The 17201-nt window shown below is 51.8% G+C and overlaps 1 protein-coding gene across 3 annotated transcripts in view; it reads left to right on the top strand.

Annotated features, from left to right (window-relative positions):
- Positions 1-17201, top strand: part of ARFGAP3 (ADP ribosylation factor GTPase activating protein 3) — a 71007-nt gene that overhangs the window by 51183 nt on the left and 2623 nt on the right. For 2 of the 3 annotated variants that reach the window (XM_004379988.2, XM_023734594.1), the window contains 3 exons: positions 1817-1940; positions 5141-5231; positions 16344-16465. In XM_004379988.2, coding sequence (XP_004380045.1) covers positions 1817-1940; positions 5141-5231; positions 16344-16465 — 337 coding nt within the window. The remainder of the gene's footprint in view (positions 1-1816; positions 1941-5140; positions 5232-16343; positions 16466-17201) is intronic. The other variant, XM_023734593.1, reaches the window with a different exon arrangement.

Here is a 17201-nt window from a genome sequence, read left to right as displayed (position 1 = left end):
TTGTTCACCTTTTCCACTAGATGTTTTAACATATTAATTATAATTATTTTAAATTCCCTGTCTGGCAGTTCCAATATCCATGTCATATCTTAGTTGACTTTTGACCATGTGTTGTTTTTCCCTGCTTTTTTTTGCATGCTTTGTAATTTTTTCTAAAAGCAGCATCTTATATAGGTCAGTAGTGGTTGTTAGGTGCTGTCGATTCAGTTCCAACTCATAGCAACCCTATGTACAACAGAATGAAACACCTCCCTTTCCTGCACCATCCTCACAATTGTTATGCTTGAGCCCATTGTTGTAGCCGCTGTATCAATCCATCTCGCAGGTAGGAAGAGACTGATGTAAATAATACGTATGCCTGAAAATTGGCACGCTTGTCTTTTCCTAGATCTTTAGTGTAGGGAGGTTGAGTCAGTCTAGTCAGGAATTAAGCTGGGTTTGGGTTTTGTTGTTGCAGTGGTTGGACTCAGTACGGGCCTTAAATCCCTCTAGTATTCCTTGTGTTTGGTTAGGGCTAGTTTGCCAGAGAGTTTTTCTTAATCTGTGGCTTGCCCTCGGTTTAAGGTCTTCCCTTTGCTCCTGTACCACAGAGAAGGTTTCTTTCTATACTCTTGACCATTCCCTACTCATAGATTGCTGTTACTTATTGCTTGTTGTCTTGGTGGTGATGGCGGTGCAAGTATTCTCTTTTTTCTCATTTAGACTTAGTCTTGGGCAAACCCTGTGTCCTTTGATTTTGGGAGTGAGGGGGAGCGATTTCCCCCAGTACCCCCGGAGACCTTTGATGGTCTGGGCCCAGGACTTATTCCTTCCTTTCCTCCATGAGTAGAGGTTTGTTTGTTTCCTCCCTGTTTCCTCCTTCCTCCAGCCACAGTGGGTCTTCTCTGTGCCCATAGCAGCTACTGTTCCCTTCTCCCTGGCCTACACTGTGGGGAAAGCTTGCATGTAAGTGAGAATTTCCCTGTGTCTGAGGCCCCCAGTGGTGATATCCCCTCACAGTAGTCCATACTTGGCCTTTAGCCATTACTTAAACTTTTAGCTGAATTCTTAACCAGCTTGAATGAAGTCCGGCGTCTACCCCTGGTAAGCAAGTGCCCACATCCCGTCTCTCCTCGGAGGTGCCTTTCTTTCCTTAGATTTTGGGCTGTTGGTCTGGCCTGCAACCTCAGCATTCTGATCAGATTCAAGAAAATTTGTGATTTTGCAGATTATTTGGCATGTTTTTCTTGTAGGTGTGGAGGAACATTCTTTCCACACCCTAAGCAAAAACTGAATGTGCCATTTTTGAAAAGTTCCACAGGATATGATGTGCATCCCTAGCTAGGAAATGTTATCTAAATGGGATCAACTAGATTGTAAGCACCGTGAACAACTGTATAATTTATTGTCCAAACCAGGGAACTTTGAAAGTGTAAGGAGGTACCACTAATACATTGGGACAACAGGTGTAGCCTGGCATTGTCCCAGGTAACTGGGATTTATGGTCGCCCTACTCATTTTATGTCCTACGTGATGCAGAGCCATGTCCTAGCTATATTACAAATGTGTATTCAGTACTTACTAAGTGACCGTGGAGCTGAAATTTAAAATAACAGACCCATTTGAAACAGGAAAATTCCTTTAAATGTTATGTTTTGGCCATTTATTTTTTTTATTAGACTATTCAGGCTTTTGAAAGTGCCCTTAAATTCTTTTGCAAAATTACTGCTGTCAATTTTTTTAAAAAACAAAATGGCGCATGTTTACACTATAAATGAGAAGAGCATTTGCCTTGCCTCAAATCAATTAAACCCATTTTGGCTGTTTTCACTTGTAGACCCACTGCGCGCCGCAAGCCAGACTATGAGCCAGTTGAAAACACAGATGAGGCACAGAAGAAGTTTGGCAATGTCAAAGCGATCTCTTCAGATATGTACTTTGGAAGACAAGCGCAAGCTGACGTAAGAGTTCCACGTGGGTCCCCGCAGAGCAGGAAGCAAGCACCGCACGGGGGTGGAGGGGCCGTGGGAGGAGGTGATGCACCAACCAAGGAAAGGCTGCTCCTGGGGGGCCAGGCCTCAGACGAGGTCTGTGTGACCAGCTGCCTGGGCTTGCTGCCTCAACTGGAGGAGTGGCTGGAAGCAGGGACTGTGCCCACATTTCTCTTATTGCTCCCACAGTGTTCGGTTAGCCATTCACACGCTATCTTTCGAGTGAATTTTAGGTAACTTTTGATACAGCTATAATTTATTGTTTAATGATTTTTAACCATAGTTAAATGAACTATGTAAACATGTTTTTCGGGAGTAGATGTATTTATTTTCAGGTTGCTGCCTCTTTTCTCAGATATGTTAATGAGCTCATCTTAATGGAGTCTTGTTTAGCAGGAGGACTCAGATGGAAGCGGAAGGGGGACTTTCCCTCTCATTACCTGTTACCCATTACCATCGAGTCAATTCTAACTCATAGCAACTATAGGATGGAGTGGAACTGCCCCATAGGGTTTCCAAGGAGCCGCTGGTGGATTCAAACTGCTGACCTTTTGGTTAGCAGCCGAGCTGTTAACCACTGCGCCACCAGAGCTCCTGCCTCTCATTGGAAGTGCTGATTTGCTTACGTGAGCTCTTAGAGATAAGAGCTATTGCTGGGCTTCTTGAACTAGTCAGAGAATTGTTCCCTGAAGTTTACTGATTTTGTTTGCAGCTGTAGAACATTCACCATCATTTCAAGGGTATTTAGAGTCGTCCCCTCCACCCGCACGCCTGCACTCTGCAGCAGGGACTGCCCGCCCCCTTCCCCTGCCTAGGAAAGGGTGCTCCAGCTCCTGCTGAAGGCAGGTCCCACACCACTGCCCAGTCTCAGCCCCTCAGTTCTCCTGCACCAGAACCTTGTGGGGTCAGCTGTTCCCTCCCTTTCTTCTGGCTTTTTATGCACCACCCAAATAATCTCCCCTATTAAAAAAACCAACACGTGAAACCCACCATGAGCCTCTGAGCCACCTCTCGTTCTGATCCCTTTCCCAGCCAGGTTCCTCAGGAGAGTTCTCAGAGTACCTTGTTTCCTTGTCCTCACCTCCCACCGTCCATCCCAGAGCCCCCTGAGGCTGCCTGGGTGGGCTTACCAGGGACCAGTCAGTTCCCAAATCCAGTGCATTCCCTGGTCTTCATCTCCCTGCATCTCTCCATAGCCTCTGATGTACTCACTAGTCCCTGCTTGAGGCGTTCTCTACCCTTGGCTTAATTTCTCTCTTTTCGGGTTCTAATAATAATAACATTAACTCTTACATGGACTCGCACTGTGCCAGGCACTGTTCTAAGTGCTCTGCATTTATTAACTCATGGTAATCCTCACAGTAGCCCCGGAAGACAGGTCTTATTATTATCCCCATTTTACAGATGATGAGACAATAAGCTACTTGCTGAGTTTACGCAGACAGAAAGTGACAGAACCAGGGTATGAGCCCACGCAATCTCCTGTGATGGATGCTCCCTCCCCGGCATGCCTCCCCGCCCCTCAGCCTCACTGCAGGGTTCTGCTGCAGGCTACTCCACTGACCTCCCTACCTGTCTCCTTCTTCGGCCCTGCCCACCTTCAGCACACACCCCTGCCTCCTTCCAGGCCCCCGGCCTGGCATATGTCCTTCCCTGTACTGGGACAGCCTTCCCCACCCCCACCCCACATTTCTCCATTCAGCGTGGTGAGGCCTTTCTCAGCCCCCTGGGGAGAGGGGTTCTCCATCTTTGTGTCTCTGCTCTTCTCCCCGGCTGCCCTCGGGAACATCGTGACACTTCAGAATCCATACTTGGCGTGTGTCTGTCTTCAGTGGCAGTGACTGGCACTCATTCACGGCCCTGTCTCTGTCCAGCTCATGTCCGGCACACCGTCTGCATCCACCAGCTGCACGTGGAGTCAGTGGGTCAGTCTTTGTAAAGCACGTGTGTGATTGTGCTCATCCTGCCGTGTGCCCCCCACCCCGAGGGCCAACAGGACAAAGTCCAGAACTCGAGCAAGGCCCGTCTTAACAAAGGCACCCGCGCCACACTCCTCCTCGTTTTTATCTTCCAACCAGATTGAACCCTTGGAGTTTTCCGTGCCTTTCTTGTTCCTCTCTGCCTTTATCCATCCTGCTCCAGAAGGCGGTATGCCTCTTTTGTTTCTTCAGTTCTGTTCAGACATCATCTGGGGAGTCTTGTTATCCGTTCCCAAGGGTAGTTCACATGAAGCCAAGCATCGAGCTTACCACACCACCTTACGCCACACCACCGTGTGCCGTGCCATGGGCTAATGCACGGCTCTCTCCTGCCCCCTGCGAGGCCGGGAGCCTGGGGAGTGGCAGTCTCCCCTCCTCCTGTCATGCCTGTCATGGTGTGAGGGCACAGCAGGGACCCGATGAATGGAGGCCTGGGTGCTCTCCACAGGAGGCCACGGAGAGGCAGTGAGGGCCTGCCACCTGCCAGTGAGGAGGAAAAAGAGCAGAGGACCATCCCCCCCAAAATTCTGGGGTATTCTAAGGAGACAGGTGTCCTGGATTTCAGAGGATACCCAAAACGTAGCTTAAATTGAACATCACAGGAGTCAGCTTTAAGCTCCCTCTCTCCACAAACTGATTTTGAATCTTAAGAAAGTTTAACAGTGCCCAGGACTTAAATAGGAAAGAAAGCACTTCCGTTTCCGGAGGCGGGCAGCACCCTTGCAGAGGACAGGAATCTGACACACACCTAATCGGATGTTGTCCTAAAATATGCCTTGTTTTAAAGTTGATGACGTTCAGGCTCGGTTCAGTTCAGGTATTGGGAGGGAGCTTCTTGGAGCAGCCTTGCCTGCCAGCTGTAATTGAGGTGCGCCACGATAGAGGTGTCTTTCTCCACCCCTACTCTGGCTTCTCCCTGGCACTGACTCTATTGTTGGCCATGATGCTGAGTGTCTGTCTGTCTGTCTGCCCATGTCTGCCTCCCTGGGCAGACGTGAGCTTCGTGAAGGCAGGGCCTCTGTTGGTGCTTGCCGCCACCCCAGGGCCCTGCGAGGGGGTGGCCCCCGCCACTGTCGGAGACAGCAGGCTAGGGGGACAAGCACATTCCAGGCACGGCCCTTCAGTGATCCTCTTGGCAGAACCGCACTCGGCATTTGGAGCACAGTGTTTCCTTCTCCTTGTCTTCCCTAGTATGAAACCAGGGCTCGGCTGGAGAGGCTTTCGGCCAGTTCCTCCATAAGCTCAGCTGATCTGTTCGAGGAGCAGAGGAAGCAGCCGTCAGGTAAGGAGAGATGGGCTTGAGGGGGACGCAGGCGTCGGATGGGGCGTCTGAGGAGAGCGGTCGCTCTGTCCCTCACGCCTACAGCGTGAATGCGTTTCCTCCAGATGGGCCTTTACTCTTCCCAGATACACGTCAGTGAACATTCTCTGCTGCTCTCATCCGCCTCTGTGAGTCAGGTAGACAGGATTCATTGTTCAGGCCTTACATGTGAGGAGACCCCAGAGTTACCCGGCAAGCTCTCTTCCCAAAGCGGTGTCGTGGCTGAGTGTTTTCCCACACAGTGTGAAGACAGAGTCTAGGACACTGTGCTCCCACTGCCCTGGAAGTGGACAGCCGAGGCACCTGTGTAACACTAACCACTCCTTAGCTGTGAGACTGAGTCCTTTGTGCCGCTTTTGGCCTCAGTCTGCTCCTCTGTAAAGAGGGTGAGGAATACCTGCCTCATAAGGCTGTCGTGAGGCTTAAATGAGATGCTGTGCGCAGTGTGCCCAGCACGGGTCTGGCCGTGGCAGGTGCTTAGCAAACATGCATTGAGGGAGACGTCTCAGCCTGTGGGCAGGCGGAAGCAGAGACAAGCAGCGACCGTTAGCGTCAGTCTCCCAGGGAGCACAGAGCACTGTGCTTATGGAAGGTGCAGGTGGGAGGGGAATTTCCTGTCTCCTCATCCCTCTTTGGGGTCCACATCTCAGAGGAGAGGTGTCTGGTAGTCCTGGGGCTGGGGCGGGGGGCTAGGGTGGCGCGCATATGGTAGCAGGCTGAGAGCTAGGATGGGACAGACCTGTGAGCCCCGGGGAATGACCTCAGCACGCAGTCCCATCACAACCACCCAGAACCATGCCACCCTCTGTCCTTACCTTGTTACCACTGAGCCTCTGGAAAGTCTTGCTGGAGTTTCTCAACCTGGCTTCAGCTGGGCTGCAGGTTTAGAGAAAGGGCTGTGTGAGGCCGTTCAGGAACCCACTTATTGGCAGGGGATCCTGAGGGGAGGGGGCACCTCGGGGGTCAAGAGCCAGGCATTGAAGGCCCAGCGCCGTCTGCACCCCCATTGCCAGCCTTGGAGGAGCTGGGCGTGGGCTCTTCCAGAAGAGGGCGAGTCTGTTCATGGGGTGAGCAACATGAGTGAGTTCAGAGGGAGACAGCTGTACAGTGAAGGCCACAGGACAGACGCCGAGTGGCTGGACCTCCGTGTTGTGGTCTGGGGAGTGTTAGAAGACCCTCGGTGTGTGGGAGCCCCTGTCAGGTTGCTGCACCACAGGGGAACAGGGCGTCCCAGCCACGCAGCGTCTGGGGAACAAGGTGTGTGTGTGGTGGCAGAGTGGCTCACAGAGTGGTCAGCCAGTGTCCTGAGAGACACTTCAGGAGCCGGGGACCAAGGCCAGAGTGGGCAAGCCCAGTGTGTCTGCTCCTGAGGTCGTGATGGGCTGGGGCCGAGGGTGGCAGCCTAGAGCCGGGTGGCCATGGAGGTGCCTTCTGGGCAGGGAGGGCTGCTGTCCTCGGCTGACCAGCTTCCTGCTGGCAATTTCCTGGCACAGCTTCTGGGTGGGGCCATGGACTCACAGGCTTGTGTTCTCGTCTCTGAACTTGCCACGTCCTGGCCTCCTGTCAGGCAACGTCCTTTTGTGACCACCCCCTTTGCGGGTTCCCAGAAATCCCCCCGGGTCAGTGTGGGGCCACCTGCAGTTTGGCAGGTCAGTCTAGGGGACCAGGATTGTTAAAAATCACCCGCTGGCAACGTGTGGTTTTGTCATTGAATTGCTGCAAGTTTCACCCTGAGACATTGTTGTCTTGTTTAAAAAAGACTTCCCGATTGTTGAAGGAAAACTATGGCCGGCCTGTGTTTACCTTCCTGTCCCCTTTCAGTGAACAAAGGTCCAGTAATTTTTCTGACCTTGTGTGGGTCCCAGCAAACTCTGGTCTGTGGGAACTTGCAGCCGTAGTAAGGGTGCACCCTGGGGAGCTAGGCCACCCAAAGACCTCGCACCCCCCCACCAGTGGCCCATCCACTGCCTAGCAGAGTTCGCCCCCTCCCTCTCCTCCGCCCCAAACCAAAATAGTCCTGACCGTGGTGACCCTTGTTCCGCATCTTGCATCAAGCTCGTCATAAAGACGCCTGTAATAACCTCCTAAATGTAGGCGCATTGAACAACTCTTATTAAATATTTACTTTTTATTTAGAGTGCATTTCAGTGAAGAGCAAAAGCTGGTTTTCAGAAACTGTCCTGTGTTCCCGGTCTTCGACTGTTTCCCCATCTGTGAAGTATCGTTGTCAGCACGTAGGTCACGGTGTTGTTGGTCACTGTCGAGTCGGCTCCTCCGATGGCTTTACTTTATAATTGTAGGATGGCTTTATAATTACTTGGAAGAAAGAAGATAATTCTAGATTTGAAATACCTCCTGGTGAAGTAAAATACTTTCTGGGGATTTGGCTGAACCCAGGAGCCCTGTGGCTAAAGAGACAGCAGTTTGTAGATGAATCAGGTAAATACGCAGGGCCCAGCATGCCATATAGGCAGTGACAGCCCTGGCCTGGCTGTAAGTAGTTCAACATTTGCCTCCGTGGACTCGGAGGAGTGCCGTAGGCGTTCTTTCTTCCGCTCTCTTCTCTCCTCCCTTGTACATGTATTTCCCTGTCTGCCACTTCAATTGACCTGTAAGGGAAGGATTGGGTGGGGGGACCTCAGTCCAAGTTCTCAAAAGCTTTACAAATCTTTGGGGTAGTCCTGGAGTCATCGGCCAGCCCCAGTCACTCTGTCTTTTTAAGGACCTTTTGTGTTTCTTCTAATTTCAAAAGTAATACATACTGTAGGTATTTTAATGTATATGTTTTTCATCCTGCCTTTTAAAAAAAAAAAAAACAGTATTTTACTGTGTTTTCGGTGAAAACTTACACAGTAGATTAGGTTCCCGTCTTTGTTCTCTAGTGCTGGTAGAACAGAAATACCACAAGTGGATGGCTTTAACAAACAAATTTGTTTCTTTTCCACAGTTTAGGAGGCTAGCAGTCCGAACTCAGAGCGCTGGCTCTAGAGGAAGGCTTTCTCTCTCTCTGGGCTCTGGAGGAAGGTCCTTTTCTCTTCAGCTGCTTCTTCCTGGTTCCTTGGAGATCTCCATGTGCCTTGGCATCCATCTTACCCCATCTCTGCTTACTTAACCTGCTCTTTTTATCTCTTGTAAGAGATTAACTCAGGACACATCCTACGCTAATCCTGCCTCATTAATATAACAGAAAAACTCATTCTCAAATGGGATTATAACCACAGGCATAGAGGTTAGGATTTATAACATATTTTGGGGGGGACACAGTTCAATCCATAACAGTTCCCATTTGATAATTTCTTTACAATTTGTTCCATGACATTAGTTACATTTTTCACAATGTGCACAATGTGTCAGCATTCTTTTTAATTGCCTTCTGGTTGTTCCGTTTCCAGTACTCTAGTTTCCCTGCCCCAAAGTTTTATCATTGCTTTAGAGTGATTGTTGACCTTTTGGTCTCATATAGATGGTTTTTTACTGTAGCTCCGTTCTCACAGATCATATCCTTTACTTTGTGTGCCACTCTGTTATTTCACTAAAAGGTCATCTCAGGAGATAGTTTCAGTTCAAGGTTTAAAGAGTATCTTAGGGAGATAGTCTCAGGGAGTCCTCTGGTCCCAACTGGTCCAGTAAGTCTGGCCTTTTTAAGAATTTGAGTTTTGTTCTGCATTTTTCTCCCCTTCTATCAGGGTCCATCTACTGTGACCCTGATCAGAATGGTTGGTAGTGGTAGCCGGGCACCATCTAGTTCTTCTGGTCTCAGGGTAGATGAGTCCATGGCTCGTATAGGCTAGTAGCCCTGTAGACTAGTTTCTTCTGAGACTTTCGTTTCCTTTTTTCTCTTTTGCTCCTGATGAGTAGAGACCAATAGTTGTACCTATTGGCTGCTTGCAAGCTTTTAAGACCCCAGATGCTACTTACTTCCCTAGGATGCAGCACATGAACTTTGTGAATTGTACCATGCCAATTGACTGAGTTTTCCCATGAGACTAAGGTCCTAAGCCTTCAAACCTAGAAAACCAGTCTCACAAGGTGTTTGGTTGTGTCTGAGAAGTGTCTGTCATTGTGTCTTCTGTGAATACATGTGTGTTATGGATTGAATTGTGTCCCCCAAAAATATGTGTTGTAAATCCTAACCTCCATGCCTGTAGTTATAATCCCATTTGGAAATGGGTTGTGTTTGTTGTGTTTATGAGGCAGGATTAGTGTAGGGTGTGTCTTAAATCAATCTCTTTTGAGATAGAAAAGAGATGGAACAACAGGTGAGAGAAGCAGAGAGGAGGGAAGAGAGACGCCAAGCCACCTTTTGGCTGTTGCAGCTAATACTGCAGTGGACATTGCCGTAAGGGTTCTGTTTGCGTTGCCGCTGTCAATCTTTTCAGTACACAGCGAGGATTGAGATTCCTGGGTCATGTGGTAGTTCTATATTTAACTTTTTGATGAACTGCCAAACCGTTCCACAGTGGCTGTACCCTTTTGCGTTCCCACCAGCAATGAATGAGAGTTCCAGTTTCTGCACATTCTCACCAACACCTAATATTTTCTGGTTTTTGGATCATAGCCATTCTAATGGGAATGAGGTGGTAGCTCATTGTGGTTTTGATTTGCATCTCCCTAATGACTAATGAGGAGCCCTGGCGGCACAGTGGATAAGCGTTCAGCCGCTAACCAAAAGGTCGGTGTTTCGAATCCTCCAGCTGCTCCTTAGAAACCCTGTGGGGCAGTTCTACTCTGTCCTGTCGAGTCGCTTTGAGTCGGAATCGACTCGACAGCAGTGGGTTTGGTTCTGTTGTTTAGTGACTAATGAAAGGAGCCCTGGCGTGCAATGGTTAAGCGCTCAGCTGCTAACCGACAGGTTGGCGATTCAAACCCACCAGCCGCTCCGCAGGACAAAAGATCTGGCGATTACCAGCTAGGAAACCTGAGGGGGCAGTTCTGTTTTGTTCTGCAGCGTCTCTGTGAGTCGGAATTGACTCGACAGCGTACAACAACACAATGACTGATGGCGCTGAGCGTCTCTCCATGTGCTTGTCGGCCATTTGTGTATCCTCTTTGGTGAAATGCCTGGTCAAGTCCTTTGCCCATTTTTCAGTTGGGTTGTTTGTCTTTTTTGTTGTTGAGCTGTAGGAGTTTTTTTTTTATATTCTAAATTCTAAACCCTTATCAGATATATGGTTCCCATCTGTAGCTCGTCTCTTCACTTTGTTGATAAACGCCACAATGCCAGATTTAAATGCAAACAAAAGAGCATTTAACTCCTGTGCAGAATCACTGATATTACACAGTTCTTATTTTGTAGCTCCTACGTCTGTCTGTATTTCATTCTTACCAAGTAGTAGAAACAATACAGAAAACTAACTTAACTGTTTTTATTTCATATTTTTATTGAGTCTACCAAGCTTCTCTGCCTTCAGCTTACTAATGAATAAGGAAGGGCAGACAGGAAAGGAGCTGTGGGCAGCACTCTCCCTCCCATTCTTTCTCTGTCACCATCTTCAGCATCAGGGGTCAGCTAATACAGGGAAGTCATGTCTGTCAGAAGGGGTACAGGAGGTTCATTGGTTGTTGGGGTCTTAGAATGCCATTGCCTCCTTCCTGCACTGGAAGCAAGGTTTAACAAAGCAACTAAGGGGCTTGGTTACTAGTGCTGCCATACAAAAAATACCCCAAGTGGGTGGCTTTAAAGAACAGAGGTTTATCTTCTCACAGTTCCGGAGGCTGGGAATCTGAATTCAGGGCAGCTGCAGGGCTGTGGGCATTTCTTGGCTGCTTGTAGATGTATCTTCACATAGACCTTCACAGGGACCGTTGTGGGTTCCAGTAGGACCCATGAAAGCTCGTTTACAGCCCAGTGCTGATTGGTTGGTTAACCGTGTGGTAAGTGACAGGGCAGGAGCTGGGTGGTGGGCAGCTCCGCAATTGCTTCAGGCCTTTGTCCCCCATGTTGGTCAAGTGCCAACTGTGTCCACGCACTGGCTGCACAGTCGGAGCAGATCTCTCAGCCTCCCTCGGGGCCAGGCCCACCCAAGGCGGTTGTCACGTAAGTGCCCGCAGCCTGGTACGGTGTCCGTCCCTGTGGTCCCTCTCGGAGAGCATGGTCACTCGGGGCGTGGGATGGCTACTACTCCTGGGGGGGTAGAGTCACTCAGAATACCAAGTGACAGAACAGAGGGAGCTTTGCGGGAGCAACGTTGGAACAAAGGAAGCATAAAAGCCAGATTGCCCCTCTCTGTGCGTTTCTTCCAAGACCACTGGGGCTGGGAGGACTCTTTCTGCGCGCTTGGGCTCCTCTACCGTGCGCGTCCTGGGGGCGTGGATGGCTGTGCTGCCTGCCTGCTCCTGGTGTCTGTGAGGCCTGCTCGGGCGCCTAGGCCACGTTTGTCCTTCCTCCTTTCTTGGCCCCAGAGCCCTGTGGCCTAGCGGGGCCACGTCTCAGGAGCACTGACCAGTTTTGCTGTCGGGTGGTTTGGGTGGGCGATTTGTTAGCTGTGTCTGTCACACAGCACAACTGTGCAGTGGCATCGTCCGAGAAGGTATCGTTATACAAACCGGAGACACATTAATCTTAGCAGATCAGTGTCCGCTGTGTCTGTCTCAGAGACATCAGCACTGGAGAGCTTTTTGTTTATTTTTAAACATGTTGTTCTTGTAGTCTTGGAAATACTTTTTCTCTTGCTTTGTCTCCATTTCAGGGAAATTGGTACATGATGTTTTATTAAAATTAATTTTCTGAAGAGCCTTGGAGCTGTTCTCGACTTCCCAGCTCCCTCCCCACACCCACAGTCTTTCTCAGGCATCCTTGGGTCTCCGTCACAGGCCAGTCACAGGCCAGGCCCTCTTCGCTTATTCCTGGGCTGTGGCCACAGCCCCTGCTTGTCCTCCTGCTCCAGCCTGGGCTCCCGCACCTCACTTCCTCACTCCTCACAGAGTGGTCTTTCAAAGTGCAGGCCCCCGGGTTAGCGTGCAGGCCCCCGCCCGGCTTGCCCCCTTCAGGACGGGGCCCCATGTTGGCCTCTCTGGCCTCATTTCTGGTCGTTTCCTGCGATGCCCTTAGTCCAGCTGCCTTGGGCCTGCGCATCCCAAGCCGTACTGGGCTCTCTTGGTCTCTGAGCCCAGAATGCTCCACCCCTTCTGCTCACCCAGATAACCCACCATCCGTGCCCTGGGAGATGCCTCAGGCCCCTCTGCCTGCTCTCACCATTGTGGCTGAGGCCATCGGTGACAGTCCCCCCGAAATGAGCATGAGCTCTGAGGGATTAGGGTCTGTCCGTTTTCATCTCTGTACCTCCGCTCCTGGCAGAGGGCCCGACTCAGAGAAAACTCCGGTAAATGTTTACTGAATGAATGAGCTCTAGAAGCACCCTGATCTAGCGGCTCCTCAGGGCGCGCGCAGAGCCACAGCGCTTTGCTCACTCCCTTCCGACAGTGGGCACGGCGCCCTGCTCGCTCTCCTCCGACAGTGGGCACGGCGCCCTGCTCGCTCTCCTCCGGTGTCGGGCACGGCCCCCTGCTCACTCTCCTCTGACGTCGGGCACGGCCCCCTGATCGCTCTCCTCCGACAGTGGGCACGGCGCCCTGCTCGCCCTCCTCTGACGTCGGGCACAGCCCCCTGCTCGCTCTCCTCTGTGCTCTTCCAGCGTCTGGCACAGCGATGGACTCGCTCTCCTCCGCCCTCCTCTGACTTCGGGCACACCTCGTGCTCATTCTCCCCTGCCCTCCTCCAACTTTGGGCATGCTCGGTGCCGGCTCTCCTCTGACGTCAGGCACAGTCCCTAGGCTCGCTCTTCTCCGCCCTCCGCCGACTTGGGGCATGCCCCTGTGCTCCCCTCCTCCGTGCTCCTGGGATGCCAGGTGTGGCCACGTGACAGGTGGTCTGCAGTGGGGTGTGCAGCTCCCAGGCTCTAAGCTTGTGTGAGCGTGGCCATGCTTCCTTCCTCTGTGGTGGTCACAGAGACACGTATGGGTGGCGGCCCGGCGGCATGGGCCCCAAGAGGTGACGAGCAGAGCACCTACAGCCCATGCCGAGTAGCCCGTCATTAGCAAGCAGTTCATCAGGATCTGCTGAGGTGTTTCTTTCCATGGTGAGACTTGCCTGCCCTGACGGACCTTCCCCTCACATCCACCTACATGGCTCAGCTTCCCTACCCCTCAGGGCTCTGCCTCAGAGCGGGGAGCACCAGCACCCTGGGTGTCACCCTAATACTCCTCTTCCAGCCTCCTGCAGCCAGTCACTATGCCCCACCACACAGCCCCCCAGGACCCTCAGGTCTGCCCCCCTCCTCACCCTACGACCCTCAGTTCCCCCCCATCTTCACTCCACGACCCTCAGGTCCCCCCCCATCTTCACCCTCCCTCCTCACCCCAGCAGCCCCTCTGCCTGGCCCATGCATTGGCCTCCTGACTGCCCACTTCCTTCACGGCTGCTCCCCCTCAGTCTGCTCTGCACAGGCAGGAAACAGCATAGACCACAGTATCGTTAGGGTCATCGTCTGCCTTGATTAGGAGGTGTGCGGTAATTTCTGGCAAAGCATCTGTGCAGTGTCTGCTCTGAGAACAGGGACCCTGGGACCTGTCTAAACCACGGGTCAGGGAACCTCTTCCTGAGGAAGGGAATGTGAGCCGCTGTCTCCTGAAGTATATGATAACGTGAGCACAGTTAGGCTTCTTTGACCACTGCCGCCTCTGACCGCTGACCCTTCCAGCCTGCCCTGGGCAGCCGTCACAGCCAACCTATTGCCAAGTGTGGGTATGGCTGACTGCCAGTGACCATCAGGAAGGGAGCCTTTGCTAAACACAGGGAGATCTCTGGTCAGACTTCTCACGGTTGGAACCTGCAGGTGGGTGGCTCTGCCTGGCCCGGGATCTGTCACCTGCTCCACAAGTTGCCAAGTTACTTACCCCCTAGGATCTTAGGTCTTCAGGATGAAGTAAGTACTGAGACAGTGCAAACACAGTGGCCAGGTGAGACCTGAGCTTGTTTCTCTACGTAAACATCTGGGGAGGCAGTTGAGGACTGGTGTGGAGTGTTCCTAGGGGCCCGGGGCTCAGGCATTTCTGTGGTGCCTGTGAGCTTCATCCCTAGTTCAGGGAGGACAGAAGGACACAGGGACGGGCCCCGTCACCACCTCTGGTCACCTGGCACTGAGGGTAGTCAGTGAGGGGCTGTGGTCCTGGAGCTGCTCTCCTCAGGCCCGGGGCAACTCTGAGGACGGGTAGATACCCCGGAGCAGAAGGAGGGGTAGATACCCTGGAGCAGAATGGAAGTGCCTCTGCTCTGGCTCGGCTGTGTGTGCCCCGGTGACCTTTTCAAGCTGGAAACTCCTAAGTAGAGGAGGAGCTGCCCTTTGAGCTCTGGTCCACGCTGACCAGCCATGCTGGACCTGTAAGGTGACCATGCAGCAGTGGCTCTCTGAGCTCTGGTCCACGCTGAACAGCCATGCTGGACCTGTAAGGTGACCACACAGCCGTGGCTCTCTGAGCTCTGGTCCACGCTGACCAGCCACCTTGGACCTGTTACGTGGCCACACAGCCATGGCTCTCTGAGCTCTGGTCCATGCCGACCAGCCATGCTGGACCTGTAAGGTGACCATGCAGCAGTGGCTCTCTGAGCTCTGGTCCATGCTAACCAGCCACCCTGGACCTGTAAGGTGACCACACAGCCATGGCTCTCTGGCTCCCACGCTCACCATCCCACAGTGACTCCTCATTTGCTGTGACTTAGGCAACTGTAAGTAGCTATGCTGGGATTTGAACCCAGACCCGTCACTGCTCTAGGCTTCTGCTGTGGAACTGGCAAAGGGCTATAAAACTTTAAAAAGTCAGCTGACACTTCCCAGCTCTTTTGTGGAGTGGAGAGGGGAAGAGCTTGCATCTGGGGCCCTCCCACGAGGCGGGCACGGGAGCCGTGCCGTGGGAAACTGAGGGGCTGAAGGACAAGGCTGTCGTCTCTGGTTTCTCTGGAAAGGGACCTGACCAAGGTTTCTGTAGCTTAAGGTGCAGGCGGGTGTGGACGGGTCACATGTGGGGCCCGGAGGGGCTACAGGTCTGGGTTCCGCTCACAGTCACTGAGCCCTCCAGCGTCTTATTACAGCTGTGTAACAAAGGTGTACCGCGAGACCTGTGTTGTCACACGGGCGTGAGGTCAGACCGCGGTACCTGTGACAACACCGGTGTGCTTTACCTGCACGGGTGCTGGTTGTTCGGTGCCCTCGGGTTGGCCCTGACTCGTAGCGACCCTGTACACAACAGAAGGAAACACCCGGTACCTCCCTGGGTACCATACGGTACTGTTTGCGCTTTACCTGCATGGTACCATATGGTAATGTTTGCATCAGGACAATCAAAGTGGAAACGGCTGAAGCCCAGCTCAAGCTAGCCTGAGCAAACACGGTGAAAGTATTGGCTCCTGTACCCGGGCAGAGTCGGAGTCAAACAAGGTCATGGGCATGGACTCCTCGGTTTCTGGCTTGCAGTCTGGGCAATGGCCTCGTTCTCTCGTGCTGCATCAAGCTTCCTCTGTCCATCTGTCCTTGAGGAGTGAGTTGGAAGGGCAGTGAGAGTCACAGACAAGCAGTCTCCTCTTACTTTACTCAAGTAAATGGCTCCCAAGGAAGGCTCTGATTGGCCACCTGTGGATGGGGCAGAGGGGAGGGGCAGTCCCCAGAGGAAGGGAGGGTGGCTTTTACCAAAAGAGGGGGAGGGGCTGCTGAGCAGACAAAACCACAGATGTCCACCCATCTGCCCTTCACCGAATACTTATGCGTCAGGCCTTGGATTAAACACCTTGAAGGAACAGAGGCCCAGAGAGGGTGAAGAACTTGTCCAAAGGCACACAGCTTGGAAGTGGCAGTGCCAAAAAATTTGAACCCATGGTGGTTAAGACCCCAGTGCTGCATCTTCTCTCAGCCGGTTCATGGTGGGGCTGGGACTTAAACCCCGGTCCTGACCCCACCGTGGGGTCCTTTCCCGGAACCACAGCTGCTGCTTATGGAGAAGGAGGGAGGGGCTGGTGGGGGGTGTTCTCTGCCGTGCCGCTCCCCGTGGAGACTAATAAGCCTGTGTGTCGTGTGTGCGCAGGTAACTACAACCTCACGAGCGTGCTGCCCGCCGCTCCTGACATGGCGCAGTTTAAGCAGGGCGTGAGGTCCGTTGCTGGGAAGCTGTCTGTCTTTGCCAACGGCGTCATGACCTCCATCCAGGTTAGTGGACTGGGTGACGCCGATGGCAGGGTTGGTAGGCTGAGTGTGACGGTGGGGGTTCACGGTTTTGAAGATGAAATCTGGACCGCTTTGAAACTGCTGGCCAAGTCCACACTATGCTTTCTGTCTGCTGCAGTGTGACCCAGCGTGGTGGGAAAACCACAGGGCACCATTTCTACTCATTTAAACGTTTCCAGAGGGGATTGTTACAGTTCCCAGGATCACTGGCGATTTTTTCCTATATGGAAGAAAATAAAAATTACCCATAATCCCACCTCACGCAGGCAACTTCTGGTAATTTTTCCACCCAATTTTAGGCATTCTCTCCCCCGCCTTTTTTTACTGTATAAAATATATATAACATAAAATTTGCCATTTTAACCATTTTTAAGTGTGCAGTTCAGTGGCATTACTTACATTCACAATATTATGCAGCCGTGACCACTATTTATTTCCCAAACTTTTTCATTCCCCCAAATGGAAATCAGTACCCACTTATCAGCCACTCCCCACTTCCTCATCCCCCAGCCACTGGTGACACTTATCTACTTTCTTTTTCTTTTTTTTTTTTTATCGTACTTCAGGTGAAGGCTTACAGAACAAATAGTTTCTCATGAAACAGAAGTACACATGTTGTTTTATGGCATTGGTTAACAACCCCACAACATATTAACCCTCTAACTTCTCAACCTTTTTTTTTTTCTTTGGTGAAAATACACATAGCCAAAGATACACC

The sequence above is a fragment of the Trichechus manatus genome, unplaced genomic scaffold (genome assembly GCF_000243295.1).
Source record: "Trichechus manatus latirostris isolate Lorelei unplaced genomic scaffold, TriManLat1.0 scaffold00069, whole genome shotgun sequence".
NCBI lineage: Eukaryota > Metazoa > Chordata > Mammalia > Sirenia > Trichechidae > Trichechus > Trichechus manatus.
Note: the sequence above shows the minus strand (reverse complement) of the source record. Positions and strands in the feature narration are given on the sequence as shown.